Source organism: Tamandua tetradactyla, chromosome 2 (assembly GCF_023851605.1).
Source record: "Tamandua tetradactyla isolate mTamTet1 chromosome 2, mTamTet1.pri, whole genome shotgun sequence".
Classification (NCBI taxonomy): Eukaryota; Metazoa; Chordata; class Mammalia; order Pilosa; family Myrmecophagidae; genus Tamandua; species Tamandua tetradactyla.
This window is the reverse complement of record NC_135328.1, coordinates 51,919,718-51,941,926: the sequence shown is the minus strand read 5'-3', so window position 1 is coordinate 51,941,926 and position 22,209 is coordinate 51,919,718. Positions and strand designations below refer to the sequence as shown.

At 43.6% G+C, this 22,209-nt stretch overlaps 1 protein-coding gene across 3 annotated transcripts in view; it reads right to left on the bottom strand.

Annotated features, from left to right (window-relative positions):
- Positions 1-21,123, bottom strand: part of MIGA2 (mitoguardin 2) — a 41,582-nt gene extending 20,459 nt beyond the window's left edge. For all 3 annotated transcript variants that reach the window (XM_077146956.1, XM_077146953.1, XM_077146957.1), the window contains exons 1-6: positions 21,060-21,123; positions 18,292-18,520; positions 17,084-17,294; positions 3,898-4,010; positions 2,773-2,890; positions 2,248-2,384 (exon numbers count right to left, since the gene is read on the bottom strand). In XM_077146956.1, the coding sequence (XP_077003071.1) occupies positions 2,248-2,384; positions 2,773-2,890; positions 3,898-4,010; positions 17,084-17,294; positions 18,292-18,387 (675 nt within the window). In that variant the 5' untranslated portion in view covers positions 18,388-18,520; positions 21,060-21,123. The remainder of the gene's footprint in view (positions 1-2,247; positions 2,385-2,772; positions 2,891-3,897; positions 4,011-17,083; positions 17,295-18,291; positions 18,521-21,059) is intronic.
- Between the last annotated feature and the right edge of the window lie 1,086 nt (positions 21,124-22,209).

Sequence of the window (22,209 nt, the reverse complement as noted above, 5' to 3'; positions counted from 1 at the left end):
AAAAGTAAAAAAAATAATAATTTGACTTCTTTGAAATTTAAAATTTTTATGCTTCAAATAACACTGTCAAGAAAGTAAAGACAACTCACTAAATAGGAGAAAATATTTGCAAATCATGTATTTGATAAGGGACTTATATCCAGAATATAATAACTTACAACAATAATAAAAAGACAAATAACTGGGCGGTGCATCGGTGGCTCAGTGGCAGAATTCTGACCTGCCATGCCGGAGACCCAGGGTCAATTCCCAGTGCCTGCCCATGCCAAAAAAAAAAAAAGGACAAATAACCAAATCAAAAAATGAGAATAGATACTTCACTAAAAAAGTTTTACAAATGACCAGCAAACATATGTAAAGATGCTCAAATCATTAGCCATTAATAAGATGCAAATTAAAACTATAATGAGATACCACTTCTCACCCAACAGGATAGTTATAATAAAAAAAAAAAAATGCTGGAGAGCATGTGAACAAATTAGACCCTTCAGACACTGCTCATGGGAATGTAAAATGTTGTAGCAGCTTTGGACAATCTAGCAGTTCCTCCAAAATTTAAACCTAAATTTACCATATGTCCCAGTAATCCCACTCCTGGGTATATACCCAAGAGAATTAAAAAAACATATGTCCACAGAAAAACTTGCACATGAATGTTCATATAATTTTGTAATAGCCAAGAAATGGAAACAACCCAAATGTCCACCAACTGGTGAATGGATAAGTAAAATGCTATGTTAATATAAAAGGATATTATTTGGTAATATAAAGAAATAAGAAGTGATACAAACTACTACATGGACAAACCTTGCAAACATGGAGCTAAGTAAGAGAAGCCAGTCACAAAAGGCCAGATATAGTATGAGCCCATTTGTATGAAACATCCAGAATAGGCAAGTCCACAGAGACAGAAAGTGGAGTAGGGGTTGCCTAGGCTGGGGAGGAGGGAATGGTGGTGATTGCTAAAGGACAGGAGGAAAATGCTCTGAAATCAGTTATGGTGATGGAAGCATAACTCTGTGACTATATTAAAAGACACTGAAATGTACATTTAGATGGGTGAATTTTATGGTTGTGAATTAATAAAACTGTTTAAAAACTAGAGCACAGAAATATGCCTGGAAGGATACAAGGTGGCTGTCTGGATGAAGGGTGACAGAGGACAAGGACCTTTTTTTGAGCACCTACTATGGAGCCGGGTCCACACAGTCAGTACTAGCATTTCCAGTGTGGGCCCCACCACTCAGGATGTTGAGGGCTTTTACTCCAGGCCACAGGACCAGGAATTCTCTGATCTGAGCATGAAATTTTATCTTCTTTTTTCCTTTTTATTTCTGAATTGTCACTATTCTATAAGGAAAGCTTAATATTTAATTGCTCTCACAATAAGAAAAACCATGAAAGATCTATTATTTTAAGATGTAATATGAGCAATATAACTAATTTTGCAAATAAAGCCATCTCCCTTTAACCCCCTGTCCTTACTCATCCCCACAGGTGGCCCCCATCTGCTCACAGACAGACATAACTTGGAGAAGTTGCAACCACAGTGTACTGAAGAGTTTGTAGCATGTGGTTCCTCCATTTTGTGCCCCACATATTTCCCCAGACACCATGTCCCTACACCTATAGCCGAACTACCTGCGCGCAGACCCGTGAGCTAACGCCACCAGCTGGGGTACAGAAAACATACATCTTCAATTTCCTACCAGCTGTGCCAGGCACATCCCCATCCTTCTCTGAAAACCCTGTTGCCCAGGCTCTCCTAACTGGCTCCCAGCCCGCAGGAGACACAAGTGAAAGAATGAAGACTGGGGGTAGAGCAGGCAGAGAAATTCTCTTCTTCTCATTTTGCCTTAGGCTGCACCCCCACCTCCATGGTGGGTACATTCCCTGCTGCACATAGCCCACAAGGTTCTAGCTCCCCCCAAGGATGGGCCAGGCTCCTGGGCTTTGGGCACAGCACCTCCTGCCCTTGCCCCCACAATGGCATGGGTGGGATGAGGGTAGAAAGGGAGGTGGTGAGATGGGCATGACCTTCCTATTTAATTTGGGCAACATCATTGTAAAGGGGAAAGCCATAGCCCCAAAACTATAAGTCACAAGTCACAGCTCAAATGATTTATCCAAATCACACACAACTGGTAACAAAAAGCCTCCCAAGGTCTGCCTGCCTCCTCTTCCATGCCGCCAACATTCTGCCATGGCCAGGATGAGGTAGGAAGGATGCAGGGGAAGAACACCTACCTCAGACACCAACTCTGGAATAGCCTCTGGATTCCGAAGGCCGTCCCCTGGTGTGGGGGTGCTGCCGCTGTCCCCCCTCTGCCCCACACTCAGTGCCTGCTCCCATTTCTGCAGGGCCTCCTCAAATAGCTCCATGCCTGAGCACCAGGTGGGAAGAGAAGAGTCAGACCCCAACAGAAAGAGAACAGCCCAGTCCTGCACGGTCCCCTTGAGAGGGGACTCAGAACAGCGGGATGGCAGGAGGGCCCCAAGGGACAAGAACCTGGTAGGACGGTGTGGGGCAGGTACTAACCACTATTTCAGGGTTTGCCAGTTTACTGGCCTTCATTCAGACCAGATTTGCTCCTGGAGACTGTTTTCCCATCCAGAAAATGGCTGGAAACCACTGACCGCGGGGTTTGGGGAAGGGAGACCAAAGCAGGACTGGAAAAGTGCCCTGAGCCTGGCCTGGGCACCTGGGAAGACGTCATTCCTTCGAAGCACCTAGCCCCAGGGGAGCCCAGAAGCCTACTTCCTGGCCCGTACCTTGCATGTAGAGGCTCTCAGCATTGCCGTCGCTGGCGGTCACAGACTCCTCCATCCCTCTGGCATCCCATGGTCCCGAGCATGCGGCTGTGGGGCTGGATGGGTTCACCACCACCATCTAGGTGCCAAGCAGCACAACGACTCAAGGGCACGGAGTGAGGCCCCCCCACACCCTCAGCAGGGTCCCTATGAGCCCTCCCCCTGCTGCCTGACCTTACACCATAGGCCCTCTCCAAATGACATCCCTGACCCTGTTACGTGGCCCTAGTATTCAAACCCTCAGCATAACTGGAGGAGTTCCACACACTGCAGTGGCCCAATGATGCCTCAAGAAACTACCAAAGTGGGAGCAAAATACTGCAGCGGACACCTAGCCCAGGAACCAGGAGTTTCCTATGAAACCTGGCTTGAGCCCAGCTCCTGATCAGTGTAACCCATTCCTGCTCCGGGCTCCTCTTCCAGTCAGACAAGAAAGACAGAGAGAGCACCCATGACAGGCTGGGGTTGGGTGGGGCACAAGGGCCACGGCTATCACCATCTGCCTCTCCAACACAGTGGCCTATTTTTCCTACTAGCAGCCAGCTCCTCTAGGCCCAGAACCATCTCTCACTTACCCGTGTCACTAGGGCAGTGTTTGGCTCCAAGCTGGGGATAGGTGCTTGCTGAATGAATTAATAACAGGATGGATGGGTGAATTAAAAGCCATGTTGCAAGAGAAAACAAACTTCTCTTTGCCTTATTTAGTTCCATATCCCCAGCACCTGGCAGAGTCCCTGGCATAAAGCAGGGACTTGCTCACTGTGTGATGCAAGAATGAATGAATAAATGAATTTTCATAGGAAAGTATCTTCCTCAAGAGACCACAAACTTCTCTTCTGCATCTTATCTGCTCTTTGTCAGCAATGCCTGGCACACAGCAAGTGATCAATAATAACCCCTGAAAGCCTGTATGAATGACTGAATGAATGAAACCTCTCCTCCCCTCTCCTCTCCAATCCCTTCCGGTGGATAAGCTTCCTGAGGGCAGAGACTGGTGTCTATTGGGTATCCAGGACTGAGCCCCAAGGCCATGACAGGCACCCTTGCTGCCCCTGCCCGGCTGGCACCCCACACTGAGGTCCTCACCGAAGCCAAGCTGTGGGAGGAGCCTGAGTGCTTGCTGGGCTCAATGGAGGAAATGCCGCTGAGAGTGTCGTTGCTCTTGCCACTGGGGCTCTGTACCCTCTTGCTGGAGTAGCCTGTGAGGAACAGGAGGATAGGGGTGATAGCAGGCTCCCCACTTAGACTTTGCACATACCACTTCCAAGTCAGGCACCCTCCACTCCCTCCCTATCTCAGTCAGGGTAAGATAAGACACCCCGATAACATGCACTCAGCAGAAGAGCTCTGGGCCCCTGCTTCCTGTCCTGCTCACTGCTGTTTCCCTTTCACACAGCACGGGGCTATGCACAGGGGCCCAGATCCGCCAGGATAAGCCTGAGACTGAGATCTAGTTACTTTCCAGCCTCCTGACTCAGTTCCCCTGTGCTGTTGATTGTGTGACTGATTTAGAACACTACTCATTCTGAAAGGGATTTGAAGCAACAACTTACTATACAATACACAAAATATTTTTGTACACAAAAGATAAGTATATAAGAATGAGAAGTAATTTAAAGTAATAGGGAACGGGAAGTTAAAGCTTTAAAGGTGTAATGGAAAGGCTGGAGGAAAGTGCCTGAAAATGTAGAGCTGTATTCCAGTGGCCAGTTTTCTTGAAGATGATTGTATAATGATATAGCATTCACAATGCGACTGAGTGATTGTGAAAACCTTGTGTCTGATGCTCCTTTTATCTACCTTGTCAACAGACGAGTAGAACATACAAATTGAAAATAAATATTTTAGAAATCTTATTTTTAAATAAATATCTAAAAAATAAATAAATAAATAAATAGGGAGTAGATCAAAGAAGGCGGCTTAGTGAACTGTGGGATTTAGTTCGTCCTCCAGCGCAGCTAGTCAATAGCCAGGAACAGTACAGAACAACTCCTGGGGCCACGTCAGTGACCAGACACAAGACCTCAGTCTGGACCAGCTTGACCAGCTGAGAGCCCCCCCAGAACTGTGAGTTCCCCAAGCCATGGTGGCTGGCGCCCCTCCCCAACAGGCTGCTTCCCAGAGGGGAAAGGAAGAGACTTTACCAGCAGTAGGGGCTAAGCCCAAGCCAACGCCAATTGTGGAATTAATTAACAAATTCTGACACTAAAAATAGGACCCCAGCTCAGCTGAATCTCCAGTAAAAGTGGAGGTCGCTGGTTTTTGCCCCTGTGCAGAGGGGGCAGGGCTGATGGAAAAAGGAAAAAGAAAAAAATACAGGTTTTTTGGGGATCTGAAAAGGTCTGGGCCCTGCAGGAAAGGAGGGGGCACATAAGACCTGGAGATACACAGAGCAATGTACCAACTCAAGCTGTTGATTGGCAAACCCAAACTGTGTCCTGCTCTGAAAAGGATTTTTCTTTTTCTCTTTTGTGGCTGCGTTTCTACGGATTGATTACCCTTTGGATACAGCTGCAGGGCTTCTCGGGCTCCACTGCCCCAGGCATAGGCAGAAACTGGTGTTTGAGAGCTTGTCTGAGCCTGTGCCTTCCCCAGGAGAGGGGTGGGGCCCAGCTCAGGTGGAATCCCTCCCTCAAGGAATTCAGACCCCAGGGTTTGGAAAAGTGAAGAGATTAAAGCCAGCCTACAACTTCTCCTCTGTCTCCACCATGCCCCCAGCAGGGAGAGTCTGCTGAAGTTAAAGGTACCGCATCACCTTATGCCGATGGGACCTGCAGGCAGAAAAGTGCCACATACCGGGCAGGGTAGGAAAAACACAGAGTCCAGAGACCACATAGGAAAACCTTTTAATCTGCTGGGTCTCACCCTCAGGGAAAACTGATGCAGCTGACTCCTTCCCCCTGAGAGGAGACCAGTTTGGTCTGGGAAAATCTGGCTGGGGTCTATAATACCTAAGTAGACTCTCCTAAGGGATGGGGGAAAGCACCATAGAGGCGGGGCAAGAAACAAAAAAACAATAACTGAAAAATTCTCATCTATTAAACAAAACCTAAGCTAGAGGACTAGAATAAGCTGAACTGAATGTCAAAGAACAGATAGACAACAAAGTCATCTAGCAAGAAAATCCTAGGGAAGAAAAAGTGAAACAAATCTCCAGAATAAACTAATTAAACTAGTAATTAAATGCCTAGATGCCAGCAAAAAATAATGAATCATACTAGGAAAACTGAGGAAATGACCCAGTCAAAGGAACACACAAATGAGATACAGGAGTTGAAACAATTAATTCAGAATGTTTGAACAGATATGGAAAACCTCATCAAAAATCAAATCAATGAATTGAGGGAGGATATAAAGAAGGCAAGGAATGAACAAAAAGAAGAAATCGAAATCGAAAGTCTGAAAGGCACAGTAGAAGAGATGGAAAAAAAACAATGGAAACCTACAATGTCAGATTTCAAGAGGCATAAGATAGGATTAGTGAACTGGAGGACGGGACATCTGAAATCTGACAAGCAAAAGAAAATACAGGGAAAAGAATGGAAAAACATGAGCAGGGACTCAGGGAATTGAATGACAACATGAAGTGCACGAATATATGTGTTGTGGGTGTCCCAGAGGAGAAGAGAAGGGGAAAGGAGGAGAAAAACTAAGGAGGAAATTATCACTGAAAATTTCCCAACTCTTATGAAAGACTTAAAATTACAGATCCAAGAAGTGTCCATCAACAGACAGTTGGCTAAACAAACTGTGACATTTACATAAGATGGAACATTATGCAGCTGTAAGACAGGATAAAGTTATGAAGTATGTAACAACATGAATGGACCTTAAGGACATTATGCTGAGTGTGATTAGCCAGAAACAAAAGGACAAATACTGTATGGTCTCACTGATACGAACTGACATTAGTGAATAAACTTGGAATATTTTCTTGGTAACAGAGACCATCAGGAGACAGAAATAGGGTAAGACACTGGGTAATTGGAGCTGAAGGGATACAGATTGTGCAACAGGACTGAATATAAAAACTCAGAAATGGACAGCACAATATTACCTAACTGTAATACAATTATGTTAAAACACTGAATGAAGCTGCATATGAGAATGATAGATGGAGGAGGGCTGGAGCATAAATGAAATCACAAAGAAAGATAGACGATAAAGATTGAGATGGTGTAATCTAGGAATGCCTAGAGTGTATAATGATAGTGACTAAATGTACAAATTTAAAAAGTGTTTTTGCTGAGGAAGAACAAAGGAATGTCATTACTGCAATGTGCTGAAAATAGATGGTACTTAATATTTTAAAATTTCAACTAATGTGTGAGACTAAAGCAAAAAATATTTATTTGGTACAAATCTATACTTTGACTAGTGCATCTCCTAATATAACTTATGTAGATAGTTGATTGAACACCTTACATGGAACTTTGTATAGGACATGAGATTTTGTTGGTTTGTCCAGGTGATGCCCTGATGAATCCCAGAATGATTTGATCAATGAGTGGAAAAGTATTTGCAAAGTCCCCTTCGGGGAATGGTGAGAACGGGGGAAAACTCAACTTCCCCAAGTTGAATTCTTATTTTTTTTAATTTATTATATTTTATTTTTTTTTACATGGGTAGGCACCGGGAATCAAACCCGGGTCCTCAGGCATGGCAGGTAAGCACTCTTACCAGCTGAGCCACTGTGGCCCGCCCCCAAGTTGAATTCTTGATATTCTCACAAGCAGTGTGGACAACCAAAGCTATAGGCTGAGCCCCCAGTCTTGGGGTTTGTTCATATGAAACTTAACCCCACAGGGGATAGGTCAAGCCTACTTAAAATTAAGCCTAAGAGTCACCCCCAGGAGAACCTCTTTTGTTGCTCAGATGTCGCCTCTCTCTCCAGCCAACACAGCAAACAGACTCACCACCCTCCCCTTGTCTACGTGGGACATGACTCCCAGGGGTGTGGATCTTCCTGGCAGCGTGGGACAGAAATCCCAGAATGAGCTGAGATTCAGCATCAAGGGATTGAGAAAAACTCTAGAATGAGCTGAGACCCAGCATCAAGGGATTCAGAAAACCTTCTTGACCAAAAGGGAGAAGAGTGAAATGAGACAAAGTGTCAATGGCTGAGAGATTCCAAACAGGGTCGAGAGGGTATCCTGGAGGTTATTCTTATGCATTAAGTAGATATCACCTTGTTATCCAAGATGTAATGGAGAAGCTGGAGGGAACTGCCTAAAAATGTAGAGCTGTGTTCCAGCAGCCATGTTTCTTCATGATGATTATATAATGATATAGCTTTCACAATGTGACTGAGTGATTGTGAAAACCTTGTGTCTGATGCTCCTTTTATCTACCTTGTCAACAGATGAGAGGAACATACGGAATAAAAATAAATAATAAGGGGAACAAATGTTAAAATAGATTTAGTTTGAAATGCTAGTGATCAATGAAAGGGATCAGTAAGGGGTATGGCCTGTAAAATTTTTTTTTTCTGTTGTCTTTTTATTTCTTTTTCTGAATTGATGCTAATGTTCTGGGAAATGATCATGATGATGAATATGCAACTATGTGATGATATTGTGAATTGCTGAGTGTATATGTTGGGAATGTTTGTTTCTTGTAATTTTTTTAAATTAATAAAATTAAAAAAAAAAGAGCAGGAGTAGCTATTCTAACCAACAAATTAGACTTCAAATGTAAAATAGTTAAAAGAGACAAAGAAGGACACTATGTATTAATAAAAGGAACGATTCAACAAGAAGACATAACAATCATAAATATTTATGCACTGAGCCAGAATGCTCCAAAATACATGAGCCAAACACTGAAAACACTGAAAAGAGAAATAGAAACATCTACCATAATAATTGGAAACTTCACTTCCCCACTATCACCAATGGACAGAACATCTAGACAGAGGATCAATAAAGAAACAGAGAATTTGAATAATACAATAAATGAACTAGACTTAATAGACATATATAGAACATTACACCCCACAACAGCAGGATACAACTCTTTCTCAAGTGCTCATGGATCATTCTCAAGGATAGACCATATGCTGGGTCACAAAGCAAGTCTAAATAAAATGTAAAAAGACTGAAATAATATAAAACACTTTCTCAGATCATAAAGGAAATCAATAATAGGCAGAGTGCCAGAAAATTCACAAATATGTGGAGGCTCAACTACACACTCTTAAACAGCCAGTGGGTCAAGGAAGAAATTACAAAAGAAATCAGTCAATATCTCAAGGCAGATGAAAATGAAAACACAACATATCAAAATTTATGGGTTGCAGCAAAGGCAGTGCTAAGAGGGAAATTTATTGCCCTAAATGCCTATATCAAAAAAGAAGAGCAAAAATCAAGGAATTAACTGTCCACTTGGAAGAACTAGAGAAAGACCAGCAAATTAACCCCAAAGCAAGCAAAAGGAAAGAAATAATGAAGATAAGAGCAGAAATAAATGAAACTGAGAACATGAAAATCAACAAAACCAGAAGCTGGTTCTATGAGAAAATCAGTAAGATTGATGGACCCTTAATGAGGCTGACAAAAATAAGAAGAGAGAGGATACAAATAAACAAAATTAGAAATGGAAGAGGAGACATAACCACTGACCCTACAGAAATAAAGGGAGTAATGAGAGGATATTATGAACAATTTTATGCTAATAAACTAGACAATGTATAAGAAATGGACAACTTCCTAGAAAGGTATGAACAACCAACACTGACTCGGGGAGAAATAGACAACTTCAACAAACCAATCACAAGTAAAGAAATGGAATCAGTCATTAAGAAGCTCCCCCAAAAGAAAAGTCCATGACCAGATGGCTTCACATGTGAATTCTACCAAACATTCCAGAAAGAATTAGTACCAATCCTGCTCAAACTCTTCAAAAAAACTGAAGGGGAGGAAAACCTACCTAACTCATTCTATGAAGCAAGCATCACCCTTAATCCAAAGCGAGACAAAGATACTACAAGAAAAGAAAACTACAGACCAATGAATATAATGCAAAAATCCTCAACAAAATTCCTGCAAATCAAATCCAGCAACACATTAAAAAAATCATACACCATGACCAAATAGGATTCATCCCAGGTATGCAAGGATGATTCAACATAAGAAAATCAATTAATGTAATACACCATATCAACAAATGAAAGCAGAAAAACCACATGATCATCTCAATTGATGCAGAAAGGGCATCTGACAACATTCAACAACCTTTCTTGTTGAAAACCCTTCAAAGGATAGGAATAGAAGGGAACTTCCTCAACATAATAAAGGGAATATATGAAAAACCCACAGCTAACATCATCCTCAACGGGGAAAAACTTAAAACTTTCCCCCTAAGATCAGGAACAAGACAAGGATGTCCACTATCACCACTATTATTCAACATCGTGTTGGAGGTTCTAGCCAGAGCAATTAGACAAGAAAAAGAAATACAAGGCATCAAAATTGGAAAGGAAGAAGTAAAACTCTCACTGTTTGCAGGTGATATGTTGAAAACCCTGAAAAATCCACAGCAAAAGTACTAGAGCTAATAAATGAGTACAGCAAAGTGGCAGGTTACAAGATCAACACTCAAAAATCTGTAGTGTTTCTATACACTAGTAATGAACAATTTGAGGAGAATTCAAGAAAAAAATTTCATTTATAATTGCAACCAAAAGAATAACATATTTAGGAATAAACTTAACTAAAGATACAAAAGACCCATACAAAGAAAACTACAAGAAGTTGTCAAAAGAAATCAGAGAAGACCTAAATAAATGGAAGGGCATACTATGTTCATGGATTGAAAGACTAAACATAATTAAGATGTCAATTCTACCTAATTGATTTCCAGATTCAATGCAATACCAATTAAAATCCCCAAAACATACTTTTCAGAAATAGAAAAACCAATAGCCAAATTTATCGGAGGGGCAGGGTGCCCTGAATAGCTAAAAATATCCTGAGAAGGAAAAATGAAGTTGGAGGCCTCACTCTCCCTGACTTTGAGGCATATTATGAAGTTAGAGTGGTCAAAACTGCATGGTACTGGCATGAAGATAGATATACTGTCCAATGGAATTGAACAGACTATTCAGACACAGACCTCTCAACTATGGACAACTGATCTTTGATAAGGCAGTCAAGCCAACTCACCCGGGACAGAACAGTCTCTTCAATAAATGGTACCTAGAGAACTGGATATCCACATGCAAAAGAATGAAAGCGGATCCATATCTCACACTCTATACAAAAATTAACTCAAAATGAATCAAAGACCTAAACATTAGATCTAAGACCATAAAACTGTTAGAAGAAAATGCAAGGAAATATCTTAGCAATCTTATAATAGGAGGCAGTTTCCTAGACCTTACACCCAAAGCACGAGCATTAAAGAAAGAAAGAAATGGGAACTCCTCATAATTAAACACTTTTGCACATCAAAGATCTTTGTCAAGAAAGTAAAAAGACAGCCTACACAATGAGAGACAATATTTGGAAATGATATATCAGATAAAGGTCTAGTATCCAGAATATATAAAGAGATTGTTCAACTCAACAACAAAAAGACAACTCAATTACAAAATGGGCAAAAGACAGGAACAGACACTTTTCAGAAGAGGAAATACAAATGGCCAAAAGGCACATGAAAAGATGCTCAACATCCCTGGCTATTAGGGAAATGCAAATCAAAACCACAACGAAATATCATCTCACACCCACCAGAATGGCCATTATCAATAAAATAGAAAATGACAAGTGCTTGAGAGGATGTGGAGAAAGAGGCACACTTATTCACTATTGGTGGGAATGTCAAATGGTACAACCACTGTGGAAGACAGTGTGGCGGTTCCTCAGGAAGCTAAGTATAGAACTGCCATATGATCCAGCAATACCATTGTTAGGTATCTATCTACTCAGAGGACATGAGGGCAAGGACACAAACAGACATTTGTACACCAATGTTTATAGGGGCATTATTTACAATTGCCAAGAGATGGAAACAGCCAAAATGTCCATCAAGAGATGAGTGGCCAAGCAAGATGTGATATATACATATGATGGAATATTATGGAGCTGTAAGACAGAATAAAGTCATGAAGCATGTAACAACATGGATGGACCTTAAGGACATTATGCTGAGTGAGATTAGCCAGAAACAAAAGGACAAATACTGCATGGCCTCACTGATATGAACTGACATTAGCGAGTAAACTTGGAGAACTTCAGTTGGTAACAGAGACCATCAGGAGATAGATGTTGGGTAATTGGAGCTGAAGGGATACAGATTGTGCAACAGGACTGATTGTAAAAATTCAGAAATGGATAGCACAATACTACCTAACTATAATACAATAACGTTAGAACACTGAATGAAGCTGAATGTCAGAATGATAGCAGGAGGAGGCCTGGGGGCACAAATGAAATCAGAAGGAAAGATAGACAATAAAGACTGAGATGGTAAAATCTAGGAATGCCTAGAGTATATAATGATAGTAACTAAATGTGCAAATTTAAAAATGTTTCTGCATGAGGAAAAACAAAGGAATGTCAATAATGCAGGGTGTTGAAACTAGATGGTAATTAGTATTTTAAAACTTTAAAGTACATGTGAGACAAACAAAAAATGTTTATTTGGTACAAAATTTATATTTTGAGTAGTGCATTTCCTTATATAACTTATGTGGACAGCTTAATCAAACACCATAGTACATGGAACCTTGCATAGGGCATGAGATTTTGTAGGTTTGTCCAGAGTGATGCCCAGATAAATTTCAGAGTGATTTGAATAGTGAATAGGAAAGTATTTGCAGAGTCCCCTAGGGGGAATGGTGAGAAAGGGGGAAAATTCAACTTTCCCAAGTGGAGAATTCTTGATATTCTCACAGGCAATGGGAACAACCAAAACAATAGGCTGAGCCTCCAATCTTGGGGGTTGTTCATATGAAACTTAATCCCACAAAGGATAGGCTAAGCCCACTTAAAATCAGGCCTAAGAGTCACCCCCAAGAGAACTTCTTCTGTTGCTCAGATGTGGATTCTCTTTCTGGGCCAACACGTCAAGCAAACTCACTGCCCTCCCTTCTCTATATTTGGGCCATGACTCCCGGGGGTGTGGACCTTCCTGGCAACGTGGAACGGAAATCCTAGAGTAAGCTAGAACTCAGCATCAAGGGACAGAGGGGATCTTCTCAACCAAAAGGGGAAAAAGCAAAATGAGACAAAATAAAGTGTCAATGGCTGAGAAATTCCAAACAGAGTGGAAAGGTTATCCTGGAGGTTATTCTTACGCATTAAATAGATATCACCTTGTTAGTCAAGTTGTAATGGAGAGGCTGGAGGGAACTGCCTGAAAATGTGGAGCTATGCTCTGGTGGCCATGTCTCTTGGAGATGATGTATGATGATGTGGCTATTGCAGTGTGACTGTGTGACTGTGAGAGCCTTGTGTCTGATGCTCCTTTTGTCTACCTTATCGATGGACAAGTAAAACAGATGGATTTTTTGAATCCACAATGAATAAAAAATAGGGAGAACAAATGTTGAAATAGATTTAGTAGATTGAAATGCTCGTGATTGGTGAAGGGGAGGGGTAAGGGGATGGTATGTATGAATTTTTTTCTGTTGTCTTTTTCTTTTTCTGAATTGATGCAAATGTTCTAAGAAATGATCATGATGATGAATATGCAACTATGTGATCATATTGTGAATTACTGATTATATATGCAGAACAGAATGATCATATGTTAAGAATGTGTTCCTTTGTTGCCATATTTTTTAAAAATTTTTTTAAATTAATAAAAATATTAAATTAAAAAAATAAATAATAGGGGGAACAAATGTTAAAATAAATTTAATAGATTAAATGCTACTGATCTTTTTATTTCTTTTTCTGAATTGATGCAAATGTTCTGAGATATGATCATGACGCTGAATATACAACTATTTGATGATTTCGTGAGTCGCTGATTATATAACAAGAATGGAATGGTCACTCAGCATCAAGGGATTGAGATAAACCCTAGAATAAACTGAGACTCAGCATCAAGGGATTGAGAAAACCTTCTTGACCAAAAGGGTGAAGAATGAAATGAGACAAAATGTCAATGGCTGAGAGATTCCAAACAGAGTTGAGAGGTTATCCTGGAGGTTATTCTTACGCATTAAGTAGATTTCATCTTGTTATTCAAGATGTAACAGAGAGGCTGGAGGGAACTGCCTGAAAATGTAGAGCTCTGTTCCAGTAGCCATGTCTCTTAAAGATGATTGTATAATAATACAGCTTTCACAATGTGACTGTGTGATTGTGAAAACCTTGTGTCTGATGCTCCTTTTATCTACCTTGTCAACAGATGAGTAGAACATATGGAATAAAAATAAACAATAGAGGAAACAAGTGTTAAAATAAAAAAAAATTTGTCTCAAAAAAAAAGAATGGAATGATCACATGGTAAGAATGTTTGTGTTTGCATGTGGATACGTTTCACTAAAAAAAATGATTATGGTGAAGAATACCCACTATGTCATGATATTGTGACCCACTGATTGTATATCATGCATGGACTGTATGTTTGTAAAGATATGTCAAAAAAAATTAAAAAAAAAAAGCTACACAGACAATGGATGCCACAGGTATGTTTAAATAAAGTATCCATCAAATCATAAAAAAAAAAAAAGGTACTGGGTTCCCATGTGGAATGATGGAAGTGGATGGTGGCAGTGGTAGTATAACATTGTGACTGCGATGAACAACACTTCGAAATATATATCTGAATATGAATAAAAGGGGAAATGTTAAATTATATAGATGAAAACAAAATAAATTTTTTTTTTAATCCATAGAACTTCACTACACAAGGAACCCTAAGCTAAACCATGAACTTCAATTAACAGTACAATTATAGAGGCATGAAATTAGGTGAATGAGCCTTAAGGACAGTATGTTGAATAAAATGTCACAGTCAAAAAGACAAATATTATCATGCCTCATTCATATAAAATACAAACTCAGAGAACTGAAGTTGAGAGCATGGGTTATCAGGTTGGGGCCTATTGCAAAACTTCCTAGATTGTAAGCTATTACAGCAGTCACATATTATTTAGGAGTTGCAACAGATATTTCTAAATTCTGAGATACAGGGCTATTTGTATACAACCTGGTCATTCCCTGAAACTTCAGGTATTTATGTGACACCTGAGACTCAGAGTTAAAGCACTGAAGCTATGAAAATCAGCATTACCCCATTCAGCAACTATTTAAAAAGTTGAAAAAGTGATCAGACTTCGTCTAGAGATATGAATGAAGCTGATCTGGATAGGACTAAGGTCAATCAGAACACTGGGTAAAAGATGAGATGGCCCATATTTTCAAGCTTCAACTTCTGTGTGAGACCAAAAGGAGAGAGATTTATTTGGTGCAAAGTTTATATTTTAGGTAGCACATTATCTAATTTAACTTGAATGGTCAGCTTACTTGAACACCATAGTTACACAGAATCTTGAATAGGGCTGAGATCTTTTTGGTTTGTACAGGTTAGTGCGATGCCCCGATATATCTCAAAGTAATTTGGGCAGAGAATAAAAATGTACTTGCAAAGTCCCCCTGGGTGACTGGGGAGAAAAGAGGAAATATTTAACTTTCCCATCTGGGGAATTCCTGATACTCTGACAAGCAGTGGGGACGACAAATTCAATAGGCTGAGCCCTCAATCTTGGGGCTTGTCCCTATGAAGCTTATTCCTGCAAAGGAGAAGCTAAGCCTACTTATAATTATGCCTAAGAGTCATCCCCAGAGAACCTCTTTTGTTGCTCAGATGTGGCCTCTGTTTCTAAGGCAACTAAGCAGGTGAACTCACTGCCCTCCCCAACTATGTGGGACATGACTCCCAGGGGTGTAAATCTCCCTGGCAATGTGGGACCTGACTCGGGATGAGCCAGCACCCAGCATCATGGGAATGAGAAAGCCTTCTTGACCAAAAGGGGGAAGAGAGAAGTAAGACAAAATAAAGTCTCAGTGGCTAAGAGATTTCAAATAGAGTAGAGAGGTCATCCTGGAGTTTATTCTTACACATCATAAAGATATCCCTTTTTAATTTATGGTATATTGGAATGGCTGAAGGGAAGTACCTGAAGCTATTGAAGCTGTGTTCCAGGGACCTTGATTCTTAAAGAAAACTGTATAACTACATAGCTTTTACGATATGACTGTGTGATTGTGAAAATCTTGTGTCTGACCCTCCTTTTATCCTGGTTATGGATAGATGAGTAAAAAATAAAAAAATAAATAAATAAATAAGAATAAATTTTCTAATAAAGGAAAAGATAACAAAATAAAAAATAATTTTAAAAAAGTAAATGAGGAAGCAGGGAAGGTAAAATAAGGTGAAACTAGTGATGGTGATGGTGGTATCGTGCACACAAGCTGGAGGTTCACGCAGATACGGCTACAGGTTTCCAAGTGCAAGAAAGGAAACCTAATCAGGTCTATTAGCATTTCTCAGGATCCAGCTTGTACTTTTAATCTATTCTAAAAACTTATTTTTCAAATTGTAAAAATATAGCTTTCCTTTGCAATGATATTCATAATTAAAATTCATTTTCATAGGAGATTTTTGCTTTTCAAAATAGAGACTTTTGCCTAAGACAAGAGTCTTTGAAGGGGATCTATACGACATTAAGATGTGGCAAACACTGGCCCATAAGTATTTTCAAAAACCATACCAGCAAAAACAAACAAAAAAGCATGCCAACAGATACAAAATCAGTGGCTACCAAGGGCTCGGGGCAGAGAAGAGGGACTGACTACAGAGGCACATGGGCCATGGCACAGTTCTTTCCTGTGGCAGTGACTGTTCAACTTGTTTATCAAAAACTCAAAGGTCTATCTTAATGTACATAAATTAAGCCTTAATTTTTTAAAAAAGGGATGGTAGAGGACTACCTGTCAGCAGCTCAGGAACTGTATATGGCCCTTCCTGCTCCTGACCCTGGGGGAACTTCCCCTCCCTGGACCTGGGCCAGGGGCTCCCAGAGGGGCCCTCACATAACGAGAACAACCAGAACAACCCCCATGGCCGGGCACGTGCATCGAACCATGCCGCCCAGACAATCCTCGCAAGAGGATTGACTCAGAGAGGGAGCTTCCACTGCCAGGTGAGGCAAACCCAGCTCAGGGATGACCACCACTTGCCCCAGATCCCCCTGTTAACAGCGGCCCAGCCAGGAACCTGAACAGGTTCCGGCCCTTCCTCGCCACCTCGCACCCACCTTTCTTCACTGATGGGACCTTCCTGGCCATGAGGATGGGGAGGGGCACCGTGCCCAACTGCTCGCCTCCCATCTCAGGGCCAACCTGCTTCTTCCTCCGCCGACGCCTCTTGAGCTGATGGGCGGCCAGGGCCAAGGCCACGGTCCCCAGGGCCGTGGCAAAGAGGACCTTCCGTAGACCTGGTGTCAGTCGTAGCTGTGAGAATGCAGACTGTAGGAAAAGAGAATAACGACCAGTTACAGTCTCCTTAGGAAAGCACCAAGGCAGGCAGAGCTGCCCTCGAGAGCACCTAAGGTGCAGGAATGCACGATGTGCTCAGTGTCACAGTTCGCCAAGTGAATGAATGAGAGCAGCTGCCTCTAGAGATGGGGTCTCACCAGCCTCTGAAATGGAAACCACAGTGGTAAAAAGAGGGAGGACCAGAGACAGTAAAATGACAATGGCAAGGAGATCACGTCTGAGGGTCAAGAGGCATCAGTCATGATTGTAACAGCGGCACTGGTTGAGGAGTGTGCCAGGCACTATGCTAGAACTCCACCTGTATTAGCTGTTCAAATCCCCCCTTCAAACCCTGTTTATTTTTTTTTCCCCACATAACATATAATCATCCACATTTACAATCAATGGTTCACAGTATCATCATACAGTTGAAATCCCGTTTCTTACCAGTTCTGTGAAGACGAATGACATTCACTCCACCCTACCACCGCACTGCAGACTTCCCACTGCTCTACCCTTGAGCCCCTCGGGTGGGGCTGCAGCCCTTATTCCTCTTTCCCTAATGCCTGGCATAGAGCAGAGTGTAAGGAAATGTGGAGAGGCCTGGTGAGCTACAAACATTTGAGTTTGGCAGGAAACGCACTACTGACCCCTTTTAAAGAGGGAAACTGAGACTCCTAACAGACTCTTAACCCAGTCCTTTTACTTCTCCCTTTTTTGGGAGGTGGGGATGAGTATCAAACCCAGGTCTCCCACATGGCAGATGAGCACTCTACAGCTGAACCACCAGTGGTTCTAACCCAGTGGTCATCAGAACCACCTTCTAACCTTCTAACCCAGTTCTTTATACCCTGTTCAAAGAGGAGACACCAGACAGCAACACAAAGGCCCAGCTTTCCTGGATGCTGAGGGTCCCCAGGCTGAGTGGTTTAGTATTTTATGGACCAGAAAGGGAAACGACAGGACCACAACCCACCCCACCCCTTACCTGCCCGAACGTCGTGTAGAGGAACACAGGGATTTCGGCCACCGTCATAGCCAGGGCCTGGATCACAGACATGCCCTCGGTCCTCCGGAACGCCATGGCAGGGCGAGCACTCCAGGCAAGAGCCCAAGGCCAATGGAGGACGTCTTCAACTGGCTGCTGGCTGGGTCCTGAGCACTGTCCACGTCCCAGAAGGACAAAGAGGCACAGACCACAGGGTCCCTCCACAGAGCTAGGGGGACAGACAGCTAAGTCAGACACAAGGACATGCACACACACGGAGGTACACAAATAAACACAAGAATGCCATGAGGGGTAAGGCAGGAGGGGAGCCTGCATGGGAAATGTGAGGCTGGATTCAGGCCCCAGCCCTGCTGTATCTGCCAGCAGGAAGGCAGCCAAATGCTCCACGGGACCCTCTGCCCACCAAGAGCCCTGGGGGGAGAAAGCAGTGTCTCTGGGGTATTGGCCCAAAAGAAAACCCAGGCCTTGGGAGATAAGTCATTCTCAAACATGGGGCTTTATGCCACAGTTTATCAATCTTTTTAAACTCAGCCCTTTTGCTAAACAAAAATCTCACGTTCCTAAGACGAAAAAATATATTTTTTGCCTCCCACCAAGCCAGGAATGTTTTACTTTCTGTGGACAGTATTATGAAAACAGCAGGTGTTTAAGCCCAAATAATAAGTTTTAATAATACTACATATTATATTTTGTGCTGTTAGATACATTATTTCACTGAATCATTACAATTCTGTGAAACAGATGTTTTCCACTCCTCCCTCTTTTTCCAATGAGAAAACTGAGGCTCAAAGAGAATAAGTAGGGAAACAAAGGTTGCATAGCTGATACGTAGTGGAGTCAGGATTTGACCGAAGGTCTTCAGACTCCAGACTCTGTACTTGGCCCAACTGTTTTGCTAAACTTGAGGCTGCGGAGAAAGGGACAAGTTCCAGCAGAACCACAGACTACAGAGCAATTTCCCCTAGGGCTTCTGAGATGCCCAGGGCACCCCATTATTCCCCATCCCAAGGCCTGGGCTTGATCACTTATAGCCCAGTTCCCAAGACCCAGCAGGGTACAGCCCTATCACCACCACCCAGGCCAATGATACTTTCAAGGTCTCCTGGGATCTCAACTGGAAAGAACACACAGACCAGGCTACACCAGAACCTTTCTACCTCAAAGTCAGCCAAAGTCACTGAGCCAGCAAAAAAAGATTCTATCAGTCCAGCTCTAGGACTGCAGGTGGGTAGTGGTGGGGTAAAACGTTCTTAGGCGAAGAAAAGTGTCATGTTGTCAAGGGTAGGCGATATTCTGCCAGGAGGCTGCGGGTTGAGCTAGGTCACCTCCAGTGGTCAAGTTAATATTGGAAGCCAGCCACCCCTACCCCCACCCCCACCCCCACAGACTGGCCTAGGCCTCAGAATGGAGGGAAGAACATCAGAGGGTCAGCAGCTACTATTTCTCAAGCACTTACTACAGGCCAGGCTTGGAACAGATTTACAACAGCTTTTAATAGTCATCCACAGAAGCCACACTGTTTGTCTCAATAATGGGGAATCTGAGGTCCTGAGAGGAGAGCACCCTGACCGAGATCACTGAGTTAAATGGCTAAGCTGGGGTATAGCCCAGCTCTGTAGAATTTCAAGACTGCAGCAGTATTTTCCCTGCCCTTCCTTCAACCAAGCCACTTCTGAGGGACTTCAGGGTGCTACAAAGATGAGGCTGAGCACATGTTTCAGGGCTTGGAGGTGAGGACTGAGACTGGGCATCTATCTGCAGGAAAGTCAAGGGCAGCCTCTGCTGTCCCCACAGGGCAGGAGTATGGCAGGTGCCCCAAGCCTGGTTAGGTCCAGGGATAGATCTAGTCTATCTTTCTCAGTCCCCATGGCACAACCAGAGGCCTAGAGAGAGAAGCCTCCTCTCCATGACAAGCCCAAGAAAATGTCCCCTATCACATGGACACTTTCAACTCTGTGTAGAGCCTGGACCCACCTAGACAGCCACCTCTCCTCTGACAGAATCTTGCACAGACATGACCTCACTCCACCCCTGCCACGGCACTTAAACAATATCCTCAGCCTGGACATTGTGCTTTCCATCCCAGGCACCTCCTCCCTTGCTCTGGATCACAGGAGTGACTCTGGCCTGAGCACCTCCACAGTCCACCTTGGCCCGGTCAATGTCCTCAGCCCAGGCACTCCCTTGAGTCAACCTCTAGCCCCTCTTGTTCTTTCCATCTTGATCACCTCACCAGTCCATGGGGCAGAACACTGGGCAGTCCCAGTCCCAGACCCTCAACCCTAGATCTCAGCAATAACCCCGTCTTCAAAACATGAGTCCCCAACATCTTTTTGCGCAGTCCCAGGTCAGGGCTCCTCTCTTGCCCAGACCCCTGGAATGTCACTGAGTTCGTCCAGGCACCCTCTGACACCGCTCACGGCTGGGACACCTACTTCTTCCATCCCGGATACTTCTTTCCCAGCTAGGACCGGGTACCTGCACCCCTGCGCCAACCCTCTCAACATTCCAGATCTGGGCACGTCCTCACTGATCCAGGTACCTTCTCGTTCCACCCCCACCTAGCGCGCGCCGCCCTCATCCCGGGTACCTGCTCATTCCAACCCAGGCACCTTCTGAGGATAACTGGGTCGGGACATCTACGGCCCCGCCTAGCCCCCTGCGCAGGCTGGCCCTCGCCCGCCGCAGTCCCCGGCCCTGCCCCGCCACCCGCTAGCCCGGAGGGCAGAACCTGGGTCGCCACTCACCCACGTTCCCATCGCTGCGGAAGGGCAGCGTCTCCTTCCCCAGCGGCTGCGCAAACAACCTCGAAGCCACTGGAGGGCGTGGCCTCGCGCCGGGCCGCCCCTTCTCTGGCCAATGAGCTTCGAGTAGCCTCTCTCCTCCGCTCCCGCCAAGGGCCAATGGGGTGTGCCACGTGACCAATCTGGTCGCTCCTCTCCTCGCCCTCTGCCCCACCCTCTAAGTGCGGTTGAGGCGTCGAAGTGCTCTCTTTTCCACTGCGATTGGCCGTTGGTATTAGATTGACACGGGTGGCGGAGTAGAGCGGGGTCGCTCTTAAAGGACCGAGGCTCAGCATTTAGGTCTTGCGTGGTGAGACGTAGGGGTTTCCTGCGAGGAAGCTGCGACGGCTTTGGTTCCTCTACGCCACCACACGGACAAACCCCTTCTGCCTGTCACGCCCCCATTTTCAAATGCCACCACCTCTGACTTCCCACAGCATTCTCTTGCCGTGTTCATTTTCAAATGCCACCATCTCTGACTTCCCACAGCTTTCTCTTGCCGTTTGCCACCTTGTTCTGGAATTGTTTGTGGAAGTGCCGCGTCTCCTCGGAGACAGTGTCTGCCAGAGAGTTAGCGTCAAGTGTTAAGTAGGATCACCAACTTCGCCCTGCACCGAACACGGGGTTTTGGAGTCAGGCAGACCTGAATTGTAATCAAGTTCTGCCATTTCGACTCTCTGAGGTTTAGTTTCTCCTGCTGTAAAATAGGGATGGAATTCTTTTGCCTGAGTCGTGGGGCTTTGGGAGGATGGAAAGAGAACGGTGTGGCAATCCTTTCTTAATTGAAGAGCTGGCCACATCTAAGTTTTCAAATTATAGTTATCAGTAAAGACTTTACATGTCTTCATTCACTTAACAGTCAACTACTATTTTCGGTGTGACAGCCCCTCCTCAGCTGGATATGGGGACGGAGTAGTGGATGAGATAAGAGGTGGCTCCAGGGAACTCATAGTCTGTCGGAGGAAGCAGAACCTTAATTACAATTTTATGTGATAGGTGCTGTAATGGGTGCGACCCCGAGAATGTGGCGGAACTGAGGAGATACTTGGGCTGGACTGCATGAGGAAATGAAAGGTCAGGGAAGGCTGTTGAAAGGAAGGGGCTTCCAAATAGA